Here is a 27,893-nt window from a genome sequence, read left to right as displayed (position 1 = left end):
CCGCTGCCGGCAGAGTCCTCTCTGCGTTTCTGCTCAGGTTCCCGCCGCCGTGGCCGAGCAGGGGACGGGGACGCGGGCTCCCCCGTCGGACTCTCGCTCTCCTCCTCCCTTTCCCGCGGACAAATCCATCAGCGCAAACCCGACTACCTGCAGGAGCCTACGGCTGACACTTGTCCCCGGAAAACGCACCTGCCCTTCACGACGAGTCTTCTTCTAGTGCTTCTGCTTCTCCACACTGTTTGGAGGACCCCACTCTTCCCCTCCCGCTCCCTGCCAGGACATCATGTTGCTTTGTAACCATAAAGGTTTAGTTTTTCCTTCTCCCCCTAAACCACCAGGGACCAGTGGTTTTTTGTCCCCTCCTTTAAGAACTCCTGCTGACTACAACGACGAGATGGGAGAGGGGTCTGACCAGCAGAGACGTGCCTTCAGGGTGCGGGCAGGACCAAAGGAAGCACGCGTTGGTTTCCCTAGGTCTTGCGAAGCTGCCACCTCTGTTTCCCAGCAGCAGAGCTGCAGAGGGTCTTTGCGTGCCAGCTGGGGAACCTCTGGGAGCATTGCCGGCCATCTGGTCATTTCAAGCCTAGGAGCCACTTTCTCCAAGCTGAAAATGTCTACCTCTGTGCTTCAACCTTTTTCATTTTATGTTGACTTCACATGTGAAACATGCGAATCTGGCATGGACATAATCCAGGGGCTTAGACCCCATTTCACTACCACTTGAGACATTTATTTCTGGTGAGAACAGGGTTTACAGCAGCCTACTGCTTGCTTCAGATAGCAGCGCCCAGGTGCTGGGGCTCTCATTTCTCTGTGAATATGCATGTTTATGGGATCAGTGTTGGTTTTCTTTTACGCAGAGTGTAGGGTCTCCCTTTCCATAGGCCGGGAAGGCTGGAAAGATTTCCTCTGCCCCCCCCGTCTGTTTGAGAGCAGAGATGGGGCTAAGCCTGCAAACTGCCCCCCTCTCAAACAGTAGAGCAGAGGAGTCAGCGCTGCTCGGGGTGGGCCCTACGCTCGGTGAACCTCACTCCTCAGCACAGAGCTCCCGAGCTTTGGTGAAAGCCCCCACACCAGCACCCTGTCCTCCATGTGCATGTGGTTAAGGGTGGATGGGGAAAAAGTTGATTGTTAGTAACCTCTCATAGAAACAGTTATCTTCGGTTTTTAGCTCCATGAATGTTTGGTGGGGGTTAAGGTCTGCTCTTCTGCCTGGCTACAGCTGCTCCTGAAACCAGCCAAATGGAAGCAGGAGCACAGAGGCCACGTTTGGAGGAAGGACTTCACCCCTCCCAGGCTTATATTTTGTTCTCTGGTCAAGGCTGCATTTATTGGGAAAACATGTTTCCTGTCCTGAGCCTTTTTTCAAGCTGTGCTGATGGGAAGGAGAAATAAAGCACAACCAACTGCTACCCAGAGCCAACAGCAGGACTGCAGGGACAGCCCACACTTCTGCGCACACATCCATTCTCTCCTTCAGGGCTCAAGCTTCAGTGGGACCTGTGGGACTGAGCCTCCATCCCACCTCCCTTTTCACAGAGTGGGATCAACTGCCTGCTCCAATGGACTGCCACAACAAAATGTTTACAGTCGGGCAACTTCCAGCTCCCACTGGCAGAAGCGGGGGTGCCATGGGGCTCTTCTCCCCCAGCTCTCGGGTGGCTGATGAGCTCGAGGGGTTAGAAAAGCCCCTAGAAAAGATGGGGCAATAGCGCTGTTCCAAGCTGCAGCTCGGATGGGCGACTTGCCACTCTCCCTATGCCAAATGGAGAGTCAGCAAAGGCTTGGATTAACTTTCCCATCAGTGCTTTATTTTTAACCTGAGCCCTTACGCAGGCAGTTGTGTGAATTTTGGCCAGTGGCCTTTTCTCTTCAGTAACTTCTTTTTGTCTGGACAATCTTGGTGCTGTGAGTGACTGTGATTGTAAAACTTGGTACTGTGAACTTTTCCTATGTGATGTGGTGAGATGTGTTGAGGGGATGCTCAGTTCCTGGCCAAAGGAGGTGTAATCACAGGTATATTATGCTTGTACCGATACCTGTTTCCTTGCACCTTCCTTTTTCAGCGTTAAACAGATAGTAAAAGCTCAGAAAGAACTACAGTATTATTCAAGAGAGAATGAGATGATGCCTGTACCTAGAAGTACTGCATGCTTTAGTCAAACACCTGAAGAAAAGAGATCAAAAAAACCAAAAACCAAAAAAAAACCCACCCAAACTTTTCTAAAAACAAGGTGATGGAAAAGCTATTCACCACCAACTGCGTCCTATGGCCAATTCCACAATAGCACCAAAGTGCGTCAAACATCCTGAATACGCTGAAGCGTAAGCATAGTTGACACACTAGAAGAATCACAGCAGAATTATTAACAAGTCTTACTTCAGTACCCCTTCATAGCACATCAAGGTTGCTGTTTCAACAGTGTGTGCCTTTTTCCATTTAAGACATTATTGAGAAAATGGCATGTTTGAAATTTATCTAGCCGTGGCATATTCAAACCATTAACGGTGAAAATCACAGTTCGAATTTGTGCATGGTCGAAAAGGTTGCCTGGGACAGATGACCCTGCAGAACGATGCTTCTGTTGTGTAGAACTCCTTTGTAGAAAAAATGGTTCTTTGTAGTGCCATGGTTTCTAGGTTGTTAGTAAATGTGCTCTTTGGAGAGCATAAAGCTCTCGTATTAGTTGGCTGTAGAGAAGCCCCCTTGCCACTAAAAGGGCAGCTCTGCTGCCACTTCAATTACTTACTACAGGGAAGCATTTAAGCTCTTCAATGTCTTGTTTATAAGCCTGATCCTCCTTTTAAATTCCCTTCTCTTTGGTAATTGGGCTCTCACTTCCATGTAAACCCTTCTGCTGCATAATAGATCCATTTGCAGAAGAGAGAGAGAGTGGTACCTTTAAAGTGCAAACAATACCTCACCCGATGCACCTTGCACACCTACTATATATTCTCCCACCATTAAATTACTGGTCCAGGTCAATAACACTTTTCTAAATGTAGTTGTGCCATACTGAGACATACGTCCCTTGGGATTCTGTTACAAGCCTTGTAACGCAACTCAGCAATTTAGCATTTTATTGCTCTCTGTTTGCTATCCTGACAAAAGAGATTACTCCCAGGAGGGTAAACTGAAGTGAGAGATAAGGCCTGTGGCCAATGGACACTTGGCATCCCCCTGGCATTAATCAGAACTTGTATTTTTTAAAAAAGCAGGATTGTTAAAATAAAATTAGAAACTTGTGACTGATTTTGCTCTTTTTTTCCCCCCCTCCTTTGAGTCTTGCTGGACTATCCAATTTTGCATTCAGGGACCAACAGATGCATTAAAGTTACTTGATTTCCTCATGTTGGGTTGCTAAAATAGCGACTGGATTTTTCCCTCAAACAAACTTCCTGTAAGTGAAAGGGAATTCTAAAAGCTGTAACATCAAGGGAGTTATTTGAGAAGGGAATGACTAAGGCAAGAAAATCCAGATGACACTTCTGAGCTTCCTATTTAAATGCTTTATAGGAATTCATACCACTTGAAAAAGGCTCATGGGGAAAAAAAAAATAATCTGATTTACATGTTAATTGCTGTAAGATAAGAGAAACTTTAAGAAGCAAGATCATTAAGATGACAATTATTCACATAATCTGAGAAACTGATTCTCATTGGAGAAGCATTGAGATGACAGCTGCCTCTTGCTTAGCTCCTGTTGGGTTAGGTCCTGTACAGATGGGAAACAAAGGCGGCACCCAGCCTTAAGTTTGCAGGGGCTGTCCCTTTTTCAGTCTTTTGAGGCACCTGGCTGCAGAGAAAGCCAGTTGTCTCAACAGTGCTGGCCCTGCACAGAAATTACAAACATTTATGTTCTTTAGCACCCATTTTGGAGGAGCATGTACCTCCCACATGAGAGCCCTTGGCTGTATCCACCAGCTCAACTGGATAGAGCCACAAGGGATGCCTCAGTTCCTGGCCAAAGGAGGTGAATCACAGGTTATATTAGCTTGTACAGATACCTGTTTCCTTGCACCTGCCTTTTTCAGCGTTAAACAGATAGTAAAAGCTCAGAAAGAACTACAGTATTATTCAAGAGAGAATGAGATATACCTGTACCTAGAAGGTATATACCTTCACAGGAATGGTTTGGCATTTGTCAACCAGTTCAGTTCTGGCTCTCAGTTTTGCCTCAGGTTTCCGTAAGAAATACTAACATAAGGAGTTAGGCAGAATTAAGGACATAAATGTTTAAGTAAATATATCCAAAAAGTATTCATTTTTTAATTTAAGGAACAAAACACAAGTCATAGACAAATAAAATTATAAAATATACATAATACAACGTTGGTCGCAAGTGAAAAGAACAGATTATCTTCTGAGATATCAGATTCTTAAAAAGCTGAAATAAGATTATCGTAAGATTTTTTGACAGGTAAACTGAGGAGGACATGAAGACGACAGGATTGTCTGAACACAAAGGAGAAAGGCCTGGATGTATTTACATCTCAAGTTGTTACCCAGTGGGTTGGACTGCAGAAATTGTGATAACAACTAGGGTAAATGCCCGACTCAGTCTGCTACCCCATCAGTGCTATGTGGGCCAACATGCAATCACTCGCAGGGAACAATTTTTTTCTAGTGCATCAAGCCTAATCTTTTAAAAACACCAGAACTGATAGTTACCGTCATAGCTCCTGAAAGAGGAATCCCTTAGTCTATGAAGTATTTCACAATGGTTAACCTGAACTACCTGTGCTTGAGTTTATACCCACATAAGTACATCTTGCACTCATTTTAGCTCAGCCTCCCCTAACAGAGTTATAATCTCTGCTCTAAAACAGCATCTGCTGAAGCTACACTTTTTTCCTCTCCAAAATAGTCTTTCATTTCCTTAATTGTGTGTCACTATTTACATCTTCTGTTCAAGTCTTCCTGGTGCTAAGATGTCCAAAAGCAAACTGCACTGTAGCAGTGTGGTAGAATATGCCAGATTCCCTTGATTCAGTAATTCTATATTCAGCCCCACATTCTTCTTATAATGTATAAACAGCCTGAATCCCATTTTTTGGTCCATTACCCCTTCCCCCCCACCATTGCTGGTTTTCAAGCACATACCTCCCAGTAAGGAGGGTTATGGAGACTCCTAATTGGAAGTTTATCTCACTGCTCAGTTACTCCACTTAATTTCTGAATGGCTGTGGAAATGCAGTTGCAAATGAATGAATGAGTGGCAAAAGAAAAAAAATCTCCAGACACATGTATCAACCAGGTAGAGACAGCCCTAACCTAGCTGAAGTTTAAGGCACACATCTTTCACACATTATTTACAGCAAAATATTTAAAATGTGTATTAAAACGGCAATGCAAATTTTGCCATGTTATCTACATCTATTTTCCAAACCCTAGCTGTGACCTTTATCCAGTGCAATAGAACCAGTACAGCTGGAGGGCATTTTGAAGGCACAAATGGATGAGCCACAGTTTTTCTGCCATCCAGCAGTGAGGACTCAACATAACACATTTCCCCAAGGAACGGAACTACTGCCTGTTCTTTCACAGGGGTGGCTAATATTCGTTGTTTCTCTCTGCAGAGATTGGAAGCAACGTTACCAGTCTGCTGGGCAATCCTGCCTCCTAGCAGTAGACAGGAAGATCCCACCAGTAAGTCATTTATAGTACAAGGACGGTGTTGGAAATGCAGTTTCAGCACTGCACACGGTACCACCTTCCATCCCTGTCTTTCAAATGGAGCAGGTCCCAGATAGAGCCTAATGGTCCTCCAAAGATTGGCCAGTGTCCATCACCTCAGCTGGATACCCCCAGTCAGAGCTCCGTTGAATGTCCTGGAAAAACAGCTGCTGCTGGAGGCTCTTTAGACTGTTCAAGACCTCTGGAGAGAGTTCATTGAAGACCACCTGTTTTTCCTGATCCTCCTCCTCCTCTTCCTCCTCCTCCTCCACAAGGTCATCAGGAGGCAGAGGAGAACATCTAGAGATGTAGCCCTGGTCTGACTGCACTGACTGTCTTTGGTCTTTGCATTGGTCATCAAAAACCAACTGGTGTTGCTTATCAGCCTCCTCTTGGCAGACAGACAGCTCTGAAGGAATGACACTCTGCTGATAAAGAGAGTACTTAAGTCCATTCAGATGGTGTCTCAGATCACCTGAGAGGTCTGCAGGACTCTGATCATCTATTGCTGAAACTTCAGAGTCATCGTGGAGGATGACGTTATTCCTCATTGGAAAGCTTGTCTCCAGAAGAGGAACTCCTTCCATATAGTCCTCATTACTCAGCACATGATGACCAAGTATATTTTTATCTTCCATGGAAGAGACTGGCTCCACTACCTGAACTAGAGGAGCCTCATCCATAGGAAGGACCATAGTCTGAGAAGTGGGATCCCCACATGGATTAAGTTGAGGCTGCAGTTTACAGCCTCTGCTTTCACCTTCATGCATGTGGAGGTTGATGACATAACAGCAGCTAGGGTCAGGCTCCCGTAGGTGCAGCTGGTGTTTCACAATTCCACACGGTTCACTTAGCAATGAATCCACCTGGCTCTCTCTGTTTAGGGACAGCAACTCTTCATCATTATCCAAGCAGATGGTTTCACTCTCAAACCAGTCTGGGTGCTCTATCTGCCAGTTCTTGAACTTTTGTACTGCCTCTTTCAACTTCCTCCCACTAGGGGTATCGGTGTAATTTTCAGCTGTGATTTCCTGGATTCGATGGATGCGCCCAGGTTCAAACTTCTCCAAGTCCTGAATCCGAAAATAAATATCCTCAAACTTGTCCATCAGTTGGTACCTGGATGTGACATTGAAGACATCAGGTATATCTTTCTCACTACTTATTCCCTCAAAATAGCAGACTATATACATTCCAAAACAGGCTGGCTTCTTGAAATCTGGCAGGATCAAATTCAATGCTGGCGTGAACAGGTCTCCCATTGGCTTTTGCTGATCTTGCTTGAGACACACCGGCTCACTCCCAAGCATGGCCTGCCATTTGGCCTGTGTGCCCCGGGAACATAAGATGATGATCTTTGAAGATAGGTCTTCCATTTCTTTCTTCTGTCGAGTAAGCCAGGGTAACGGCCCTAACTCTGAGATCTGATGATCTTCTAGTAGATCTAAAGCTACAGCAGTGCCACAGACTGTCATTAGAAACTCGGCAAACTTCAGCACCACATCCACGTACAGTAAGTGATCAGCAGAGTACACAATCCAAACCTTTCGGGGCTTCAAGGGTGGCAGAGGAAGGTCAGTATATGGTGCTGCTGAAAGACAGAAAAACATTTGTCCCAGCCACATTCCTGAAATTTGTAATGGTGCAAGCCAGCAGCAATCAACATAGGAGAATATTAACAAAAGGTTCTAGCAGTTACCAGTTTTGAAGCTGTTTTGGCAGCTTATGCAGATAACATTTCATTGTAGAAATTTAATATGAAAGACCAGACATCGGAGCTGTGATTTATAATAATGCCTGGATGGTCCATGAAATTTCACCACACAAAAGTAACAGACCAGCTTCAAGAGGCTTGCAAATGTAGCTATATTATCTGCTGGAGGGCTGAGCATACCCCCAAAACAATCTCCTATTGCTATGGCTTAGATGATCAGCAAAGGTTCTTTTGCCAGTACAGCCTCAGCTGGGTCAAAAGCCTCACCACTTCACAAAGCAATTATCTCCCATCTGGCAAATACGGCATTCCAAATGCAATGTTTCTTTCAGCTAAACAGAAAGATCGTAAGGCAACCTTTTGGTTTTGAGAAGCACCTATAGAGTAGTAGAGTCTATGAGAGCCCTTTCTGCACAAATGTGTGACACCTACAGAATGCGTTACATGTGCTTGATAAAATACAGGCAGGACATCTTACCAGTTTGCGAGTCACTGTGGTTGCATTTCCCTCGCCCACATCCTGGAAGATAAAGAAAGTCACTGTCACCTCTGAAAACACGAAATAAAATTAAACCCTTAAAATGACACCACCTTCCAAAGATTAGGTTAAAAAAAAAGATTAACTGTGTATGGATAAAATCATGGGTAGGGAGAAGCCTGATAAAATACACTAAATGAATAAAGACTCTTCTAAAGCTGATTTTGCTATGTACTTCGCTATGTTTTTCTTTTGAGAGAAGGAGGAATGCACTCAAAACCAATTTTCTCCATCTTCCCCAGATCTGGCCAGCCTCAAGAGGTACAGAACCCTCAATTGTTCTGCTACCTCTCCTGAAGGAGAAGAGGCTTTTTTAAAGATAGCTTTTTAAGAAGCTTCTCTGGAGAAGCAACTAAAATGACCCTAGCTACATCTTAAAAGTTTGACATTAAGAAATTTTCCAAAAAATTTCCAATTACTCCTCCCAGGTAAAAAACCCCAACCCAGCGAGTTGCACAGTTCCTCTGTGATAACTGCCTTATAGTTGCAGCACAAAAGACTAGAAATTAGTCCTTAAGTACCCAATTTTCCAACCCGCTCAATGCCAACCTCTGTGTCCTGTTTTACTTCTTTCGTCTTTATTGGAAAATATTATTTAAGCTCAAAATAGTATAAAAATGAATTTTGTAGAGACTTTGGGGGACAGGGGAAAGACTACAGTCTGGACAAAAAGGAGGTTTCTGTCCTGCAAAACTCTTCAGCAATGCAGGAGAAAAATAAATGGAAGAGATATCTGTAGCAATCTGCAGGAAACAAAAGGCTGAACTATGAAGTTCCTTTTCCCCCACATGAGCTCTGAAGCGCTATGAGAATGGAGTATCAGACAGCATAACCCGTGGAAGGCTTACCTTAACTAGGTGGATAGTATTAGGATGTTACAAGTCCCATGATGTAAAACAGAAGGTGTTTACATCAGCATTATTTCAATGGCAAGACATCAGAACAGCAAGGAAGAAAATAGGAATAGGTACACAAGTAGGAAAAATGTAGTTTTAGCATTAAATCTTTTCTTCCTAGCTGGTATGAGTCTTACCTGCTCGTTTTTTGGTCATACAAATCACACCTGCTATGACTGATCCCACCAGTAACACACAGATCCCAGTGATACACCAGTAGAGCCATATAATCATATCACCTGCAGTACAAAAGTAGTGTTCAGACATTGCTTTACACCAACGGTTTCACCAAAGAACAGAAGTTTCTTGCGCAGCAATGGCTAAGGCAGAAGGACCCTGTCTCTGCCAAAAAACACAGGTAGTCCAGCACTTCCCCCTTACAACATACCACAGTCACTTCTCAAAATGAATTACTGCTTTCATGATGATGCTCTACACCATAAACTTGCTCCACAAAGAGCCATATGTGCAGCACACTGGAACACAGATCAATAACCTTCCTCTAAATAGCAACGTTTATACAGCTTTGACAGGCATGCCGCCCATGTCCTGCCTGTTCATGTAATCTAACTTAAAAAAAAAAAGGAAAATCACCATTTTGGGTGATGTATTTTTTTCAATCTACAGGTGTTTTCTTTTCCTTTTTAAATCTTGTACAAACTAGCTCCTTACAGGTGTTGTTGCAGCCAAAAAAAAAAGATGTCAAATTATGCACATGATTTATCTTGACATTCATAAAAATGAATATATGCAAGCTATTCTCTCCAAAAGCTGCTTTATATTATGCAAATTTTTTAACACTGAGCAAAGTGACAGAAAGTATTTTATATTAAGACTCTTCTTGTCAAAACTGTTTCTCAAAGAATTTTATGCAAGTTAAGTATCTCTAAAAAAATTGCTCTTTAAGGTTCACACTGCATACAAATGCTTGCCTTGTTAAATCATGGTGAAATAAGTCTTATCACAATTCATTCTGAACTTAGTGTTACAAGGGGACATTTCCTGCCCATCGGGTCATTCCCAGGGAGGATCATTTGTCATTCTACATGACAGGAAAAGAACAGCAAAAAAAGTTCCAGGGCATTGGAAGAACTTCTTACCTGATGGGTCTGTACCTGCAAAAGACAAGAGTTACATTAAAAATTCAGATCTCATCTGTAAGACAACGGGAATCTAATTTACAGAAAAGCAGTTCTCACTTGGAGCTGGTGAACATGGAATGAAAGCAGAGTGTCTCAGACAGTCTGTGCCACAGTTCGCAAAGAATGGCTGAATCTGCAATTGAAATAAATTTATAAAACAGAAGCTAGTCTTAAAAGCAATTTTATTCCCCACTTTACTTTCCCCCTGCCTCAACATTCCCTGTATTTTAGCACAGGGACACAGAATTCCCATTTCCCTTCAGAAAACAAGATTAATCAAAAATTCTTACACTATACATTAAGAAGGCAGTGAGCTCCTGAGGTTGCACACTTCCCGTTGCCTCTCCATAGTCTCTGATTTGGCAACCCTATACCAAGGAAAAGCCCCCTGGTCTACAGAGAATACCTACATAAAAAAAATTGTTCTTTCGTCCATAATAATTATTTCCCTAATACAGGTAATTAGGGATTGTTAATCTCAGAACAAAACACTGTGCAACAAAACATTACATTCTTAAATTGCTCATTGCCTTGTTGGTGAAGGAAGGACACAAGGACAACAGTGAGATCGTACCTGTATTTTGTAGTTGCAACAAGCTCTTATGTTCTTCTCTATTTTGATTGTGACATTCACTTGCTGTTGTAGTCCACTCTGCAGAAATCAGATGCAAGTTATAAGGGAAGGAAAAAACCAGAATGAAAGCAGGAAAAAAAAGAAAAGGAGTTGACATGAGAATATGGAGTGGTCCAAAGAAGCAGAAATTTCCTTTTTTTTTTTCTTTTTGGAACAAGAGACCCACAGAGAACAAAATGGATAAATGGTCTGGCCACCATCACTGCAGGTGTCCTGTGTGACAAGACATGGTAAAACAAGTAAGACAGCAGACTAAGGTTGCACTGCACAGGTAACAGGAAGCAATTAAGAATTTACATTGTATAACTTCAAATGTGTTAAACTTACAGTTTCTTAACAATATAAATGTCTTCAGTTATTTAATGTGTAAACATTAATGAGCTTCCTTGTTTAATTAAAAACAGCTGTCAACACTGCTGCTTCTGACACTAGAACAGACAAGTACCTGCTGTACACAAGCAATATAATGATAATTGAAATATATTCTTTACGGTGATTAGCAGATACATACTCCAAAATGAGGCATCTTCCCCTCTACCAGGGAAATATGCACACAGCTATACTGGTAATAAGTTAATACATATCAGTATTGCAGTATGAAGGGTTTTAAGTGTGGAAGGAAAGGGAAGATTACACAAGATGAATGCCAACCCCAAGGAAGGGTGGGGACTGGTACCAAATATTCAGCAGTTCTCCTTCCTCAGATGCCTGAAGAGGAATATTTCTTATGTCAGAAGACACTCTGGATGTACTTTGAGCTTCTTAACAACACAGGCTGCAAGACCTACAGGAACTGATTCTTAGTTTGAAACATCTGTTCCAAACCCACTCATTCATGATCTAAAAAAAAAAAAATAACCCCCCCACCATCATATTTGATAAACTACTTCAATGATTTATTGCAACTTTGCACCTCAGTTTCGGTTGATTTATTTAGTTTTATCCTGCAGGCATTGGCACAAAGGTAAAGTCCAGATAGTCAAATACCAAATTTCAGTTTTCTCTGCAGATGTTTACAGACTGCTCCATACATTATAAAACCTCTTTTTGATCCACCAAATTCTAGAAATAAAGTTTCTCTTTCCAAATCTGTGAAAACAACTCCTTGGAAACTGCTGTTGAAGTGTGTTCGTTACATCTCCTACATCATGGCTCCACATCCTTATTTAGCAACAATTAAAAGAAATATTTGTCCCAATTACCACAGAGGGCATCATTTAAGAGGGTAATTACCTCAGTGAAATCACGTGTGATCATTTTACACTTTTTCTCATTCAGGAAACTGGCCACATGTATTTGGTATCGGGCTGCCTCCATCCATGGGTTAAAGCTCACAAGCAGAGTTGTATCATCTAGACTTTCACCTTGGATCCTGGGCTCCCACAAGCTGCCTGAAAGTAGTGCAGATATTCCCAAGTTTCTCAACTGTCAGAAATATTTCAGCAGAGCACCCATGTCAATATGACTCAAAGAGAAAAAAAAATTACCTGTCTTTATACATGGGATGGTTCTTTTCATCAGAGAGTCCTTGCAGTCTGCAAGAAAGACCACCAGTGACTAGGCAGAAACGTATTTCTATTTAGGAAAAACACCCATTTTCTTATCAGAAGCCATACACCTAACCAAGCCCTCCTTGATGAGTAGACACCTTTGTTCCAAAGCAGTAGCAAAATTCTGCAGCAGAATAGTATTGGTTTCCGGCATATAAACTAGCCCCTTCACTGATGTTGCAGTGTGTGTTTATTTTCAGAACAGAGATAATTAATAAGAAAAGACTGAAAACATACAATATTTACTATAACAGTAATATTTGTCCATGTAAGACATGGAAAGGCTGGATTGATGGGCCGATAGATTGATGGTATAAGGTTCAACAAGGCCAAGTGCCGAGTCCTGCACTTGAGTCAAAACAACCCCATGCAACCCTACAGGCTTGGGAAAGGGTGGCTGGAAAGCTGCCCAGCAGAAAAGGACCTGGGGGTATTGGTCGACAGACAACTGAATATGAGCCAGCAGTGTGCCCAGGTGGCCAAGAAGGCCAACAGCATCCTGGCCTGTATCAGAACTAGTGTGGTGAGCAGGACTAGGGAAGTGATTGTCACACTGTACTCGGCACTGGTGAGCCCCACCTCAAATACTGTGTTCAGTTTTGGGCCCCTCACTACAGGAAAGACATTGAGGGGTTGGAGTGTGTCCAGAGAAGGGCAACAAAGCTGGTGAGGGGTCTGGAGAACAAGTCTTATGAGGAGTGGCTGAGGAACTGGGGTTGTTTAGTCAGGAGCAAAAGGAGGCTCAGGGGAGACCGTATCGTTCTCTACAACTACCTGAAAGGAGGTTGTAGCGAGGTGGGGGTTGGTCTCTTCTCCCAAGTAACAGGCAATAGGACAAGAGGAAATGGCCTCAAGTTGCACCAGGGGAGGATATTAGGAAAAATTTATTCACAGAAAGGGTTATCAAACATTGGGACAGGCTGTCCAGGGATGTGGTGGAATCATCATCCCTGGAGATATTAAAAAGATAGGTAGACATGGTGCTTAAGGACATAGTTTAGTGGTGGTTTTGGCAGTGTTAGGTTAATAGTCGAACTCGATCTTAAAGGTCCCTTCCAACCTAGATGATTCTATGATTCTAAGACTCATGCAGAGAGTGGAATTAAAACTTCATATTGATCTCTGGACCTTGAGAGCACCACAGTGATAGTTTCCTGAAAAGCATTCAGCCCCAGGAAAACTAGAGGCTGGATTCTTTCTTGATCCCAAAACACTCTTCGACATTTATAATTCTCTTCGCTTTATTTAGCAGATTGGCCCTGCTCTTTGTGACTTTCTTCAGAGTCAAATCCATAGTTACATATTCAACATTTAGAAATGTGGGATTTACAAGTCTCAGCCTAAACTATGTCACTCCTCCAGGGTTTGGATAAAGGAAAAGGAGCAACTCCCTGCTTAAACAGTTGAAATAAAACATTGCATATCTTAAATTTTCAACTTTCCAACTTTGAAAGTTTACAGTGCCCCTGTAATTTACATGTGAGCTCTAATCAGCAATGATTGAGCTTGACACAATGCATTAGGTTTCTGAAGAACAGTGGAGGATAAAAGCCAGGAAGTTTGTAGAGTGACCAGATATAAGAAAAGGTAACAGTGCTGAAAACCAAGTCCCCCCTCTCCTTTTCCAGCTCACATTGACTGACAAACCACATACTTTGCCATTCTATAACTAGAAAGTCACATTGAAAAGTATAACCAAATTAAGAAGAAAATTATGAACCAGTTTTCAAGCCCTGTATTGAGTGCCAAATACTTATAAACTAGTCAGAGCAGCCAGAGGGCACTGCAGCTGCATTCGGGAACAACAAAAAAAATAATCTTTTCAGTTACTGGAAAATTTTCACATACACAAGAAAGGGTCAAGCACTTGTCTCTATCAAGTTTCTTGGTAAATTATGCCTAACTATGCCTCTGAAATCAAACTTCACATGTCTACGATTTAATATTAGAAGCCAAACTTTACTCCTTCTGATTCGGAAATTCTGGCCTCTACTTCCAGCTTCCACAAGCAGAGGGGCAACTTCAAAAGATTTCAAATTAAGTAAAAGCAGCAGCAATAGTGTGCAGAGAGCATGAGATTGCTCTACAGACCCATTCATGTAGATGAAATATCTTGGTGCCTGCTCCACTGAGGAACATTTCAGCAACAAAATCCAGGAGATGTAACTTACCTTCAAACAGCCCCTCAGAGGGGCACCTGTACTAGTTCTCAGGTTTAACTATTAATTTCTCTTCAGCCATAGCTGTAGCAGAATTCTTAACAAGCTACAAACGCAATTTCTCAGAAATCAGAGACTGAAGTCCAAGGCTTTGTGCAGATTTCTAGAGAGCATATGAAAATTTTTATAGCACTATCTTCCATGTAGGAACTACACTGAATCAGAATCAAAGGGTCTGTCCTTCACAGAATAGTCCCTCCACATTCATCTTATTCCAAGCAGAGATTTCACAAACTGCTGGACACAAGATCCCAGAAATAAGGATGGTGACTTGCAGCACAACGATACACGCATTTTGGTTATACACCACAAGGGTACGCAAGGCTAGCACCATGGACTTTCTAAATAGCAATATTCAGAAAGGACAACAGGTTTCTATACTGCTGCCCTACTGCCAAACCTGCTCACAGTTCATGGATCTGGTGTGAAAAAAAATGAACACACAAGTCCACAAACCATCACAGTCCTAAGCTCAAGGCCTAAGCAAACTACAGCATCTCTTACCAGGCATTGTGAGGGACATGGACTTGCAGTTGTAGTCTCCATGTACACCCAGTTTGGGCAGGTGGTAAACAGTCACTTGGTAAGTCTGGCCAGGTTCCACTTCAAAACGGTCAAAAGTGAAATTCCACTGAAAACAAAACACATTCACAAGGACTCAAGACAGAAAAGTTGTTCTATAAAGGCCTGAAATTAACAGCCCTGTTCCACTGCGTTTCCTCTTCCCATTAGACCCTTTATCTGAAGCTTGACTATAAAAAAAAATGGAACTCAAGTGTATTAAATGTACAAGTCTTAGTCTGTCCCAAATTCTTCTGTTTGGAATGAGATAAGTACAGTTATTTCTTGGGATCTTTGAGCTGATACAACAGTGTTATGCCAAACAACTGTGTGGTGTTTCCACTAAGTTACATTCTGAACTAAAAGGAGATTGGGCTAAAATACACAGTTTTAAAACTGAAATTTTAGTTTAGTATGAATCTTGCAGTGCTGTGCAACTGCTAAGCATTCAGAATTGCACTTACACATATATAGTTCTGTACCTGTCCATTCCATACATATTGTCTTAAATCTATAGAGTTTTCAAATTCAGCAATATTGTGCAAATTCTGGAAGAGGCACTGGCTCCAGATGGAAAGCTACCTATGGCTAAATTCTGCCTAGTAAGCAATGAACTCCAGATTCCTATTGTTCATAAAGGGAGCTGTGGATGCTCAGCATTTTCCTGAAGAGTTTCCTAGACTGAGTGTAAGCTGAAGGACCACCCCATGTGCTTTCCTCCACAGCAAGGGAATACAAGAAAGAAGTGGAAGTAAAAGGAAGGGTTGAGTTAAAAAGACTATAATGTCAATGGCTGTCAAGGAGAATGCAAAAACTCCTACAATTATTTGCTTTAAGCAACGTTCAGAACGATGACATACGCCAGGCACTGAGCAACAATTCTTAAAACCTGAAGGATGGGAAGAGTGAGAAAGAAACCAAGGTAAGTAAGCAGCTTGTACATGGTTACACACAAGTGTAGAACAAGCTGGAAACAACAGTAAGTGTCAAACCCAGTATCTTGATTGTTTCATCAACTCTTCTAACCAGTCTGTACTTTTTATTCGATAACCCTGCTGTATGACCGTGAAAGCGGAAACAAACCCATGGACTAGAAAAAGTGATTTAGAACCCTTTGCACTCACCCGGCCTCCATCTGGACGGACCTGAAGTGGCAAGTTGTTCTGAAAGTCAAACTGGGCACAGATCTGTTGATTGCTGTTCACTTGCATCACAGCCAGCTCTGCCCCTCGGAGATACCGGATGCTAGCTGCAGGCACATGGACAGAAAAAGATATCTTTCTTTTCCTGTCATCTCCATGTGTAGAGGTTGCAACCCCCACAGAGATTACCACTGTGCCTACTTGTGTCACAGTCTTACTCATTTGAAGTGCTGGGGATCCCAACACAAAGATAACTGGCCATGAAAAAGTGAGCATGCAGGGTTGACTAACAGCACTTTCAGCCTAAAGGTTGTCTTGCACGGCAAGAGATCCATATGTGCAAATAAAGGGTCAAAGTAGAAGGCAACTTCATCCTTCCAGACACCCCGGCAGTTCCACAGGTTCAGTGATGTGTTTATCTCTGCCTCTCAAGGTTGCTTCATGCAGTTTGGGCACCAAAGCAAATATGCTTTTATTTTAGTACAGACAGTCCCAATGAAAAAGTTTATAACCATAGCTACACAAAATGACTGGGATACCCAAGTCATACCTGCTTCTACACTACTACAGCTATACTGAGAGAATAACTCCATACAGCCCTCAGACACACACTTTGCAGAAGGAAGAAATGAATGTGTTTAATTCTGTCTTGAATCAGTGCAAAACCATGGACAAGAGCATGCAAGGGAAACATCATATGCAAACAATCAGATATTTGGAGAGTGAGAAAACTTGACCTACTGGCACTCATTTAGGCTTCAGCAATGAGACAATTTTGCCTTTATCGAGACACATGTGCATGTAGGAAACCTAAGTTACAAGGACTAGATTACCCAAAATGGAAGGAACTTGCACTGAGTTAACAGTGCATAATTTATTTGTGCTCTCAAATTAATACTCATTTGTTCAGTTCATAGATGTAATTCCCCTGCACAAGACTGCTGCAGTCATAATTACGCCTTCAAAAGGCAATGCTTGCAGCGCGAACCTCATTTCTCCCCTCACTACCACAGTAAAGGTGTAGGTCACTTGAATCCATTTTTATCTGCCTTTCCCATTTTAAATGTCATTTTCCCATACTAGTGGAAACATTTTAAACTCATGGATATTCAGCACACCCAAATCCCCAATCCAGTCAGCAAGAAAAATCAAAAAACATCACGCAAAACAAAATGATTTTCAAAATGTCAAAGGTCTGCTTTCATGACTAGATCAGCGAAAGACTTCAAGTCATAATTCTTTTTCCTGTCGTTACCAGATCACACTTAATTCCTCTGCTCCATGTTCACATTTAACAACCACCACTTACCATCAGTGGCCACTTTCCATTCTATTCGAAGCACAGGGAGCAGTTTCCCATCCATCTGATGGAAAACGTCAGAAGAGACATGAAGACTGCTTGGAGCAGAAGGAGTCCACATCGGAACCTTCAGCCAGCTCGCCTCCATGCAGGTACCTGTCCAGCAAATGAAAACTACTATTTAGAGTGGGGCCAAGGAAGCGCTGCTTAATTGCAATTATGGTCTGCCCTTTGGGTCAGGGTTACTCAGAGGGCAGAACTGGATGACAGAGTGCTTCACAGTTCAGAAAGGTAGTTTGCAGCATGCAAGTTATTTTATAAATTGCCTGTAATATTCTGAACTCACTCATTCTAGTAAATTACACTTCCTATTTTCCTTAAAATCCATTAGCAATTATCACAATCCATGTAGTCAGGCTAAACAGGTCACGTAAGTTTACTCAATATCTCCTGCAGCACATCCATACCTTGCTGCCGAAACAAACCTGTGTTAGAAGACTAGTACTAATTTCCAGCTTTCCGAAGATAAGTCTGCCAGATACTCAGGGAAATGGTTCCAATAGTTAATTACTTTGTTTAAAAACTGCCTTACTTCTAATTTGAATATACACCTGAATTTAGCTTCCACCAACTGCTTCTTATGCCTTTTCTAAATTAATGAGCTCTCTGGACAGAAAAATAATTTATGCAAGTCAATACTGTGTTAGGGAAAACTGGTTTTGTAATCTACTCAGAAAATGAAATCAGGTATGACAGGCATTAGACAGACACGATCTACTTAGACTTTTGTAAGACATTTGGCTTATCAGAGCATATTAAAAATAGCTCTATTGAATACCAGTGAAGTACAAACACAGGAAGAACTAGGCTGACAAATCAAGGAGTTGCCAGTGGGAAATCATTACTGCTTGAATGTTTTAAATAGCTCTGTGGGGGTGAGCATAGGCCCAATGCTACACACTTTTTAAAAAATATCAACAATCTAGAAATAAATATAAAATAACTGATGATAGAGCATATGATAACTGTCAGACATAGGGAGAGAGGAAGGCAGAACTGTCAATAAAAACAAATATGAGTCACTTTGTATATTGGGCACATTCAGACAAAACACTTCTTCATACACTGTAATATACATCTAAGCACGTGTACTGTAGGCCATATTTACCTAATAAGAATTTATAACAGCATTTACTTATAACAGCACTGCTGAAACACTAGCAGGAAAACTACTCAACATGAGCTGTGTCATGCAATCTGTGAATCATATGAATAGGCTAGTGTGATCACTGAATATATCAAAAAAGAAGGAAAAAAAGAGGTAAAAAGATTATACAGGCTTTGGAGAGATTGGTATGATATTCTTTGGCTACTCTTCGCATCCACACTGTAATATTGAAAAGAACAACAAAGAGCAAGAGAATAAATTTGTAGGTTGAACTCCTCAAAAGCAAAACATGTTTTGCTACCTGTTTCAGCTAATAGAAATCCATGCCGCGAATGAAAAGTTGCTCTCTTGGCTACATTTTCCACTCACTCCCTTGCACGAGTTCAAAACAATCACAGGGCTGTGTGATGATTTGGTTCTTAAAAATGACCTACCAAACAAAGATTTCCCCATTTCTTTGGTGGGCCACTCTGTCAAGCAGAGCTTGAAGAAGGAGCTCAGCCTGCACGCCCACCACCGTTGGCACTGTGCTGGGAGAAGCAGTGGGAGCACTTAGCTGGCCACTTGCAGGGAAATAGGTGGGAGCAGCACCTTTCCCCAGCCGTTTGCCATTACACAATGCATGGTCAGCCCCCCCAAAATACACTTACAGTCTTTTTTGCTGTGTCAGTGATAGGAAGAATGGAAAGTGGGCACGATCCCTTCATGTAACAGCATGGTTTTAGGCTTAGGAAGTAATTAGGCAATCTTCAAATGCTCATTCTACCAAGAAACATCTATAGAAAAGCTGATAAGATTAAAGTGCCTTTCAGAAAAGAGAGCACTAAGCACACACAAAAGAAAATAAAAATCTTTCCCCCAGAGCAAAAAAATCATAACAAGACCTACAGGGCAGAATTTAAACCAAATATTCAAATAAGGCAGCATTTTAATGGTGGAGCTCTAGTTTGGCTTAGCCATGTTGTCAAGCTGTATTCCAATGGCCATCTGCCAGTGGGAAATATGATCCAATCCGATCCCACCCAATCCCTCTCCTGCCAAAAAAGCTTAAAATCTGGTTATTTTCAGCATAGTCATCTCCCTGATCTGGCATGCCAAGCATGGCTGCAAAAATACTTGTGCCAGTACGAGACAGGGTTGGGCACTGAGGCAGAAATGAGCCTGCTTAGAATGACAACTGCTAAGAAAGGCCAAGGAGTTCTGCAGCACCATCCAGATGCCTTCGTGTACCAAATGGAAAAATGCAGAACATTCTCCTGGTTTTTTTTTTTCGTTTTTTGGGTTTTTTTTTTTTTTTAGGAAACTACCCATAATTATACTAAAGTGTTTCGGATGTGTGCCATTGCTAAGACTTGACCCCTTACAACTGATACAGCCAATATATTTGTTCAGTGGGACTTACAGTAACTCTAATTTTCTCTTTTTTTTTGATTCATAGAATCATTTAGGTTAGAGAAGACCTTTAAGATTGAGTTAATTCACTGGACTTTATGCCAAATAATTTACATTAATTGCTCTCAACTTCACCCCTTTATGCCTCTTTTTATTATAGCTCATACATTAATTTTTCACCAAGTACTACCATAGATATAATAGCTCGTAATGAGCATTTACTGAGAAACTTGTTCTAACATTCACATTTCTTTAAAAATGGACTGCCCCTGGGTTAAATAGAAACTAAACAAGTTGGGTTGTGTTCCACCCACCCCACCCCCAAACTTTATCCTGAAAAAGACTTAACTTCCCATTCCTCTTTCAGCTGGAGCTGATTATGGATCAAACCGAAAGCTCCCAAAGCAAGGCATGATAGCAGTGCTTTGCTTTACATCTCTCCGATTCTAGCAGGAAAAACTTGCTGTATGAACCCAGTTTAAAAAAAAAAAAAGCATGATCTGATGAGAAAACAGCAATTAAGAAAAAAATACTTACTATTTCTTACAAGGCAGTTTAAATCCTGTGGGGGGAAAGAAACAAGAATATTACTCTCAGAATAGAAACTAGATTGACAGTAATTTCCTTCTGTTTGGTGGCAGGAGAGGGGTAGGAAAAAACAATTCGGTGGATAGTGATGCATACAGACTGGAAGAATTAACCATCAGGAAACATTGCACAGAGTTGTTAATCAGAAACCCAAAGGACACAGGACACGAAACCTCTGCACACCTAAACTGCATATGGGACACTAGTAGTTGCAATAATGCAAAGAAATTGGAGAGGCAAAAATGCAATATGTTGATAGCAAAAACCTTCCAAAATCCAGGACAGTGAAAACAGAAACCAGTGTGATGTGAAAGACTGCTTGAAATACATGGGTATGTTTTTTAAACACCACTGCTTTAAGTTACTGCTACCCAGCACTGATGTTGCTGGAAATGCTTGCAAGGTCTAAGCCCATCTGACTGTATGTGCGAGCTCTCTGCAGTTAGGCTTGCCACTGAAACACTGGGTTACGTACTGCCTACTGCAGGGCATCACCTTCATCTCGCATTTGGGTTCAAAACCACTATGCAATGACACTCTAAAAACTTACTGAATTTAAGTGACTAGTAGCACACAGCAATGAACGGTCCTGTGTTGCCTGAACAGAAAGGCTGCATCAGTTATGGCTGGTCTTTTTCCTGATGCCTCACAAGAAGCAGGGAAGGGAAAAGATAGCAGGTAGTAAGTGCAAGGCTTGTAAGTAGGATATGGCGGGTTTGCTTTCTAGAAATCTATTTGAGAGGCAACCCATGAAGGAAAAAAAAAATTAATCAGAAAGACTCCTCCATATTAACGATAAAGATGTCCTGAACATAAAGAAGCAACCTCACACTATGCGAGCTCTGCTTGGTATGTTTCATTTACACTGGAAGACTCCACAGTCACCAGGAAAAAACATGTAAGCTTGCTTGGTTAACGTGATGCAAAATCCTAGCGATATGGAAGTCCGAAGTTTTCACTGACTTACTAAATCAAGATGAGGGCTAAGTTTCCTCCCTCTGGTTTCCTATGCCTTGAAATATAGAGTTGGATATTACTGTCACACTGTTGCCACAACATAATTCATTCCAGTAGAGGAGGCAAGGCAGCAGGGTTTTTAACCTCTCTGTAACTTGTTAAGGTCAACTCCAAGTGTATTTTTATTTGGGGCTTAGCTTATTAATGTGGTGTAGCCTTGGCTATCCAAGGTTGTATTTACCTTTTCACGGATGGATGCTTGAAAAAAACAGCTGTGCCTTTTTGGTAGTGAACATGGCCTCCAGTGTGAAGTTTCACAGACACTAAATTGGCATTAGACACCATCACTGCTAGAGATACAGCCTAAAACCTCCCTTCACTTGCAACCCAGCACTTCAGCCTGCCCTGTTGCCAGCACAAGCATGTGTGTGACCACGCGGGCACCTGGCTACAGCCTGACACTGACTCAAGGGGAGGAAGGGAGGAGAGCTGCAAACCAGATCTGAACTTTGCTGGAAAAACTGTTTTCCTACCAGCCAGTAGCGACATTCTGTTTTTCAAAATTAAATCATCTTTGCTGCACTAAGTTAGGACTAAGGCAACATCCCAAAGACAGAACATATATTCCAATTATGTTGCACTGTTAATCAAAGTTTCTTTTATAAATAAGGAGGGGAAGGGGGATAAACACTGACACACTTAACCTTTTCTTGCCATTCTCTCACTCTGTTCTCCTTTCTCCTCTGATCCCCAGATGTTAGCAGCTCACCTGCAGAAACCACCTGCTTTCTCCCTTATCTTTGCTCTGGATCTTCTTAAAGTTTTCAACTCGCTGTCAGATTCCCAGTTTCACTCTTAGGTTGTGGAACTAATGACTCTGGAGACACCCAAACAGGGTCTTGCTAGATGTGAGTATTGGGAAAACGGCCCCAAAAGCTGTGTAGCAGTGCCCTGTGTGGGGCAGAGAAGCTCTAACATAACCAAGCACAAAATAAATCTATGAACTTAATGTCAATGTGTAACAACATGTAGAGGTACTTTTCACTATTTGTGTGCTCAAAAGGTCATACCAGCCACTAGGGGAACCAACCTAATAAATTTAAATACAAATATAATTTAGTCTGAACTTTACTTTCACAATTAGGTGCCTAATTATTGCAGACATCCCCCATTGAGTATTTAGATCCTGTTGGACTTAAGAAAAACTGGTTACAAGTATAGTTAATAGAAGTGTTATTGCAACTTTGTACCCTCAAATCAGGTTTCCTGCCCCCCTACTCTAGAACACTCCCACATAGCATCTGCAACTTAAATCCTTTGATGATGGAAAAAACCTAGAAAGCAAGCAAGCAAATGCTGATTAAACCAAACCAAAATTAGCTAAACTACAATCACTGAAAAGAGAAAAATATAAATTGTAACTACCAGTATAGAAAAGTAGATTAAGCTATGAAGAAAAATTACTCCTAACACTTCAGATGCTTAATCAGACTTTCTTAGGTAAATTATTTAGCCTTACAATGCCCCTTGCATAAACAGGTGCAGTGGTTTTGACTGGGAGGGGGTTTATTTTCTTCACAGCAGCTGGTATGGTGCTAAGTTTTGGATTTGTGACCAAAACAGTGTTGATAACACAGGGATGTTTTAGTTATTACTGAACAGTGCTTACAAAGCACCAATGCCTTCATGTTTTCTACACTGTTTCCCCCAAAGCAGGTAGGCTGGGAGCGTACAAGAATTTGGGAGGGAACACAGCTGGGACAGCTGACCCCAACTGACCAAAGGGATACCCCAGACTATATGACCTTAAAAAGATGGAGAGAGGGGGGGGAGGGAAGTGGGGGGGGGGGGAACGGGACTTTCGGACTTAGGGCATTTGTCTTCCCAAGTAACTGTTACATGTGATGAAGCCCTGCTTCCCTGGGGATGGCTGAACATCTGCCTGCTGATAGAAATCAATTCCTTATTTCACTTTGCTTGCGCACACAGCTTTTACTTTACCTATTAAACTGTCTTTGTCTCTATCCACAAATTTTCTTGCTTTTGCCCTTCCAATTCTCTCCTCATCCCACCGAGGGGAGAGAGTGAGCTGTGGGGCTGAGCTGCCAGCTGGGGCGAACCCACAACAGGCAACAAAAATAATTGCCTACTAACCAAGGTTTCTTTGTAATTAAATGACTTCTATTAAAACCTATCACTTAATATTCAGTCATTTTGTCCTTGTGCTGTTGCAGCTATCAGCAATTACTGTAAACTGCATTATGATAAAGCCCTTATATAAACCATAAGGCATTATTTGCCTAAAGAGCAGCAACATCTGCTTTCATTTGAGTGCTGGTGTTTCTGTTTATTAGCAGATAAGATATGGTTAAATGAGGAAGTATGCATTTCCCCTTTTTTGTTTTATGATCAATATGAATAATGAACCAGCACAGCAAACAGATTCTCTCCTCCTCCAGGTCTATTGTCCCAGGTAAAGTGTTTGCAATGAAGTTCCCAGCATTGAGGAGGCTATGCCCTTTCTTACAGTCATTAAAAAGTCAAGAGCTTAATCAGGAACCATCAGTTGGTTGATGAGGATTCAGACCTGAAGCTGACAATTAAGATATCTCTTACCTTTCAACACTGGGTTTCTATGGAGACAAACAACAAGAGCTTTTCTGGTGTGTCACCATTCCCCAACCCTACTCAGGATTTTCAAGGGGTTACCTACACGTTTTCTTCCTACCCCACACTAGCCTGTTTACCTGCTGTGCCAGTAATTTTTTTTTTTTTTTGGTGTAGCTGACTGTTGGAGTGTTTTAAGCTGCCACCAGTTAGTGAAGAATTTAGCAGGTTTACCACAGGAGGGTGGGGGAAGTATTCTTCCACCACATGGCAGCCTGCACCAACTCAATTGTTGGTCCACTCCCTTCCCAGTCCCCAGAGTGCTACAGAGATCACACAACAGCCCAAAATGCCCAGAAGAACAATTTATCCAGCCAGAAAGTCCTCACTATTGGCATAAGGAAGCAAAGATAACAGAAGGAGAAGATAACATAATGCAAGCAGAGATATAACAACCCCAAAGGATACCTATAGAGCAGTCACCATGAAAACCCTCGTCTCCTTTTTGGATATTGCCCAGGTGAACTAGACTGGGCTGCAGATAAGGGCACACTTTAATACCAAGGAAGTGTAACTCTGGAGAATGACATCCAAAAGTCAGGAAGCAATTAAAGAAAAAGACAAGGTGTTTTGCAGTAAAATAACTCAACCTACTTCCAGGTTTGCACTGGCTACCTCTTCGGCACCAGGGGGAAATACTTGCTGGTTTTCTCTTATAAAGGTCCAACCAACCCAAAACCTTATCTTATGCATTGGCCTATTCAGAGTGCATTAACAAAACTGTGGTCAGCAGAAGTACTTAACCTAGTTTCCCTACTTGAGCAAGGACAAATTTAGACGGTACAGTAGAAATAAAATTACAGTGATGATTGTTTCTGCTCACCCACATAAAGCTAGAAGCATGTAAGAAGTGTTGACAGAATTGAGACACATGCCGGTCTGCACACAACAAACAAGCAGACAAATGGGAGGAAAAGAAACAAAGAAATGAAGAGGTCTGCAGAAAAGATGAAGATGGAGCCCACAGCCAGGCAACACCCTCTGCATGCTTTCATAGAAGAAGGGGCTTAAATTGAGATGTTTTCTTCTCATCAGCTTCTTATTGCCTTATAGGCCCAACAAGCAAAGCTACAAACACGAGAGGCATAAAGATGAGAACAAGACAATTGTGAGGTGATGCCCGAAACTATTATCAGCAGAAGAGGACATGCACAGTCAACCCTTGATGTTTATTTACTGTATTTTCACAGAAAGCTACGCAACTGTTTCTTTCACTGCTTTTTTCCAAGATTTTTCTTGCTTTTGACATCAAAAAAGAACAGACCATATGCCACAGAGAATCATATAAATCTGAAAAAAAATGGGAAGCTGATTAACAGCACCACATCATAACAATTCAATTAAATTACCAGGAGGCCAAGATTTCCCAGCAGGATGCTGTGGTAACTAGCAAGAAACTGCCGTGAGCTGGGCAAGCGTCCAGTTTTCCTTTAAAGAGTGGCTGCTGAATAAGAAGGACTCCAGCTTCCCAAAATGTGCCTCTTACCTATGAACCATTCTACATATCTTCTGAGGTTTGGCCAATTTGAAGTTTACTGCAGTTTCCCTTTCCTGAGTCCTTAGTTAAAAGCAGCAGAGATCAATAGGACATGAACATGTTACAGGAATAACTGCTGAAAGATTATTTGCTTAAGGGAGGTAGGAAACAACTATCTTCTACAAAATTGTTTTTATTTTTTAAGCATGTTTCTCTCTTGCCCTCATATAAACTCTCAGCAAAATCAAATCTAAACACAAAAGTTGACACTTCTTCACAAAAATAAGTTTTAAAGATTTTTATCACATTTTGATAGTTTTGATCACTAACCCTTTTTATGCTGAAGATTGGTAGTTCTGATCATGAATCTTTTTTGTACCAAGAAGTCCAAAAATATTTTATCAGCACTAAGTGTGACCATGGTTTATGGTAACATCCTACACAGCTAAAAGATGCCACAGAGGGGAACGAGAGAAGTTGGTCAATAGCAAAGGCAAAACAAACACATTTGAAAAGGAGGACCAGGAAAAGCCTTCCTCACATGCACCACTGTCGTTCATCTTCACGAGAGATGTTGCATCAATTCTTCTCCAGAGACTTTTAATGAATATCCATCAAGCTGGCAAGATGGATTTCAAAGACATGTACACCTATGTACATGTACCTATGTACACCTATCCAGCCCCTTAAAGATAGCAGGGTTATAAACACTGCATTCCTTCAGGACATGAGGCATGCTGTGTCGTGAAACAGTTACAGCCCAATGACTGAACACAGTGATTAAACACTTGATGGTGAACAACCAGATGGGTATTTAAGCTCTGGGATGTTTTTCCCCTGTGCATAGAAAAATAACTGAACCCCACCTCCCCACAGACGACATATTCAAATAACAGTTACTAGAAGGAACTGGATTTGCAGCTGTGCTATTCAGCCTTACAGCTGAGCAGGTTTGATGGAGTGGCAGTGAGTAAGGCCCATTAAGTGCATTTGTTGGCATTTTAATAAGATTAGCATTTAGTTTTACTTTTGCAATCTACAGATGTCTACTGATACACTTTCCCTTTGCCACTCCATCTCCAGAACAGCCTCTGCCACATGACAGTTTTGTTGAAAAAAAAGCTGTTGCTCACCCTGACTTACTCTGAAGCTCAGCAACAGCAGTGTGAGTGTAGTGGGCTAGAAAAAGGAAGTGGGTCTCACCAATGCTGCTCAGCAACAGTTTCCCTTTTGAACTGCACTGCAGTCACTCATTGGAAGGGTTACTGAATCATCCTCCGAAAACAGTGCAACCGACAGAAAGAAGAGAGGAAACTGTTTTCAACTGTCATATCTTCAGTTGATGGTACTTTTTCCTACATGTGTCAGCAGCTTCACAATTGCTTCTAAAGAGGCTGCTCATGGGGTTAAGCCAACTCATTCTTCTTAATTCTGTCTGCATTTTAGAAGCTGTCTTATTGAAAGAAAAGGCCTAAGTAGCAGGCTAACACATTCACCGATCTATGAGCACACCCAGAGTGCGGGGCAGCACATTTCCTCAGTGGAAGTTAGTGATGTACTGGTGAACTCACAAAGTTACTGTGGTTCACATTCCCTAAAAAACAGGTACAGTCAGGAAGACAAAGTCAGTCAAAGCCCAAGCATCCAAGGACTCACAAAAACTCTATAATGTATTACTCTCAAACTCTGTGTTACTAACAATGTTTGGGATACCCATGGTTATGTTAGATGCCTAAGCAATATTGTAATGTCCTCTTTCCCCTTTGCTAAGATTTTGCATTTTGTAACTCCACAATGCCCAGCCTTGTGTAAAACTGCAGAAGTAGACTGTTTTCTTAGGTATTTTTAAATAGGAGTGAAGGCAGCAGAGCAGAGGTCAGGTAAAACAGGGGTAAGTGTATGGTCAAACATTAGGAAAGGCAGCAGAATAGACAAAGGATAGGAAACATGTACAGGAAAAGATTATAGAAGCTTTCATCCCAAAGGACACATTTTGGTTTATGTATGTCTACAGTGACATCTGACTAGCTGCCTTCTCTAGACTGCTGAGAGTGCATCATGACTCATAAAACTTTCTAGCTTAGAAGATAGCTGCCCATTATCCTGTTTATGCATGCACTGCAATTGTTAAAAGAAATAAAAAGCAAAACCAGATCTCTTCCCTCTCCTACACACTCTTTATATGTATCTTAGACCAAAAAAACCCCAACCTAAACCAAAACAAACCCCCACAGAGAAGGAGACCAGCTAGGAGTTCATACTTTGGGCTGC

The 27,893-nt window shown here is 41.7% G+C and overlaps 1 protein-coding gene across 1 annotated transcript; it reads right to left on the bottom strand.

The window, feature by feature from the left end:
• Window positions 1–5,757: 5,757 nt before the first annotated feature.
• IL17RA (interleukin 17 receptor A) lies at window positions 5,758–20,496 on the bottom strand. Its single transcript, XM_009879749.1, has 12 exons — window positions 20,471–20,496; window positions 17,383–17,529; window positions 16,056–16,180; window positions 14,875–15,001; window positions 12,089–12,136; window positions 11,835–11,992; window positions 10,542–10,619; window positions 10,025–10,100; window positions 9,926–9,940; window positions 8,963–9,064; window positions 7,870–7,911; window positions 5,758–7,268 (listed from the first exon to the last, which is right to left on the bottom strand). Exons 2-12 carry the CDS (start codon window positions 17,519–17,521, stop codon window positions 5,758–5,760), a joined length of 2,421 nt encoding a protein of 806 aa, XP_009878051.1. The 5' UTR covers window positions 17,522–17,529; window positions 20,471–20,496.
• Between the last annotated feature and the right edge of the window lie 7,397 nt (window positions 20,497–27,893).

The sequence above is a fragment of the Charadrius vociferus genome, unplaced genomic scaffold (assembly GCF_000708025.1).
Source record: "Charadrius vociferus isolate BGI_N301 unplaced genomic scaffold, ASM70802v2 scaffold90, whole genome shotgun sequence".
In the NCBI taxonomy this organism is placed as follows: Eukaryota; Metazoa; Chordata; class Aves; order Charadriiformes; family Charadriidae; genus Charadrius; species Charadrius vociferus.
The sequence above is the reverse complement of the archived record's forward strand: the minus strand, read 5'-3'. Positions and strand labels throughout refer to the sequence as shown.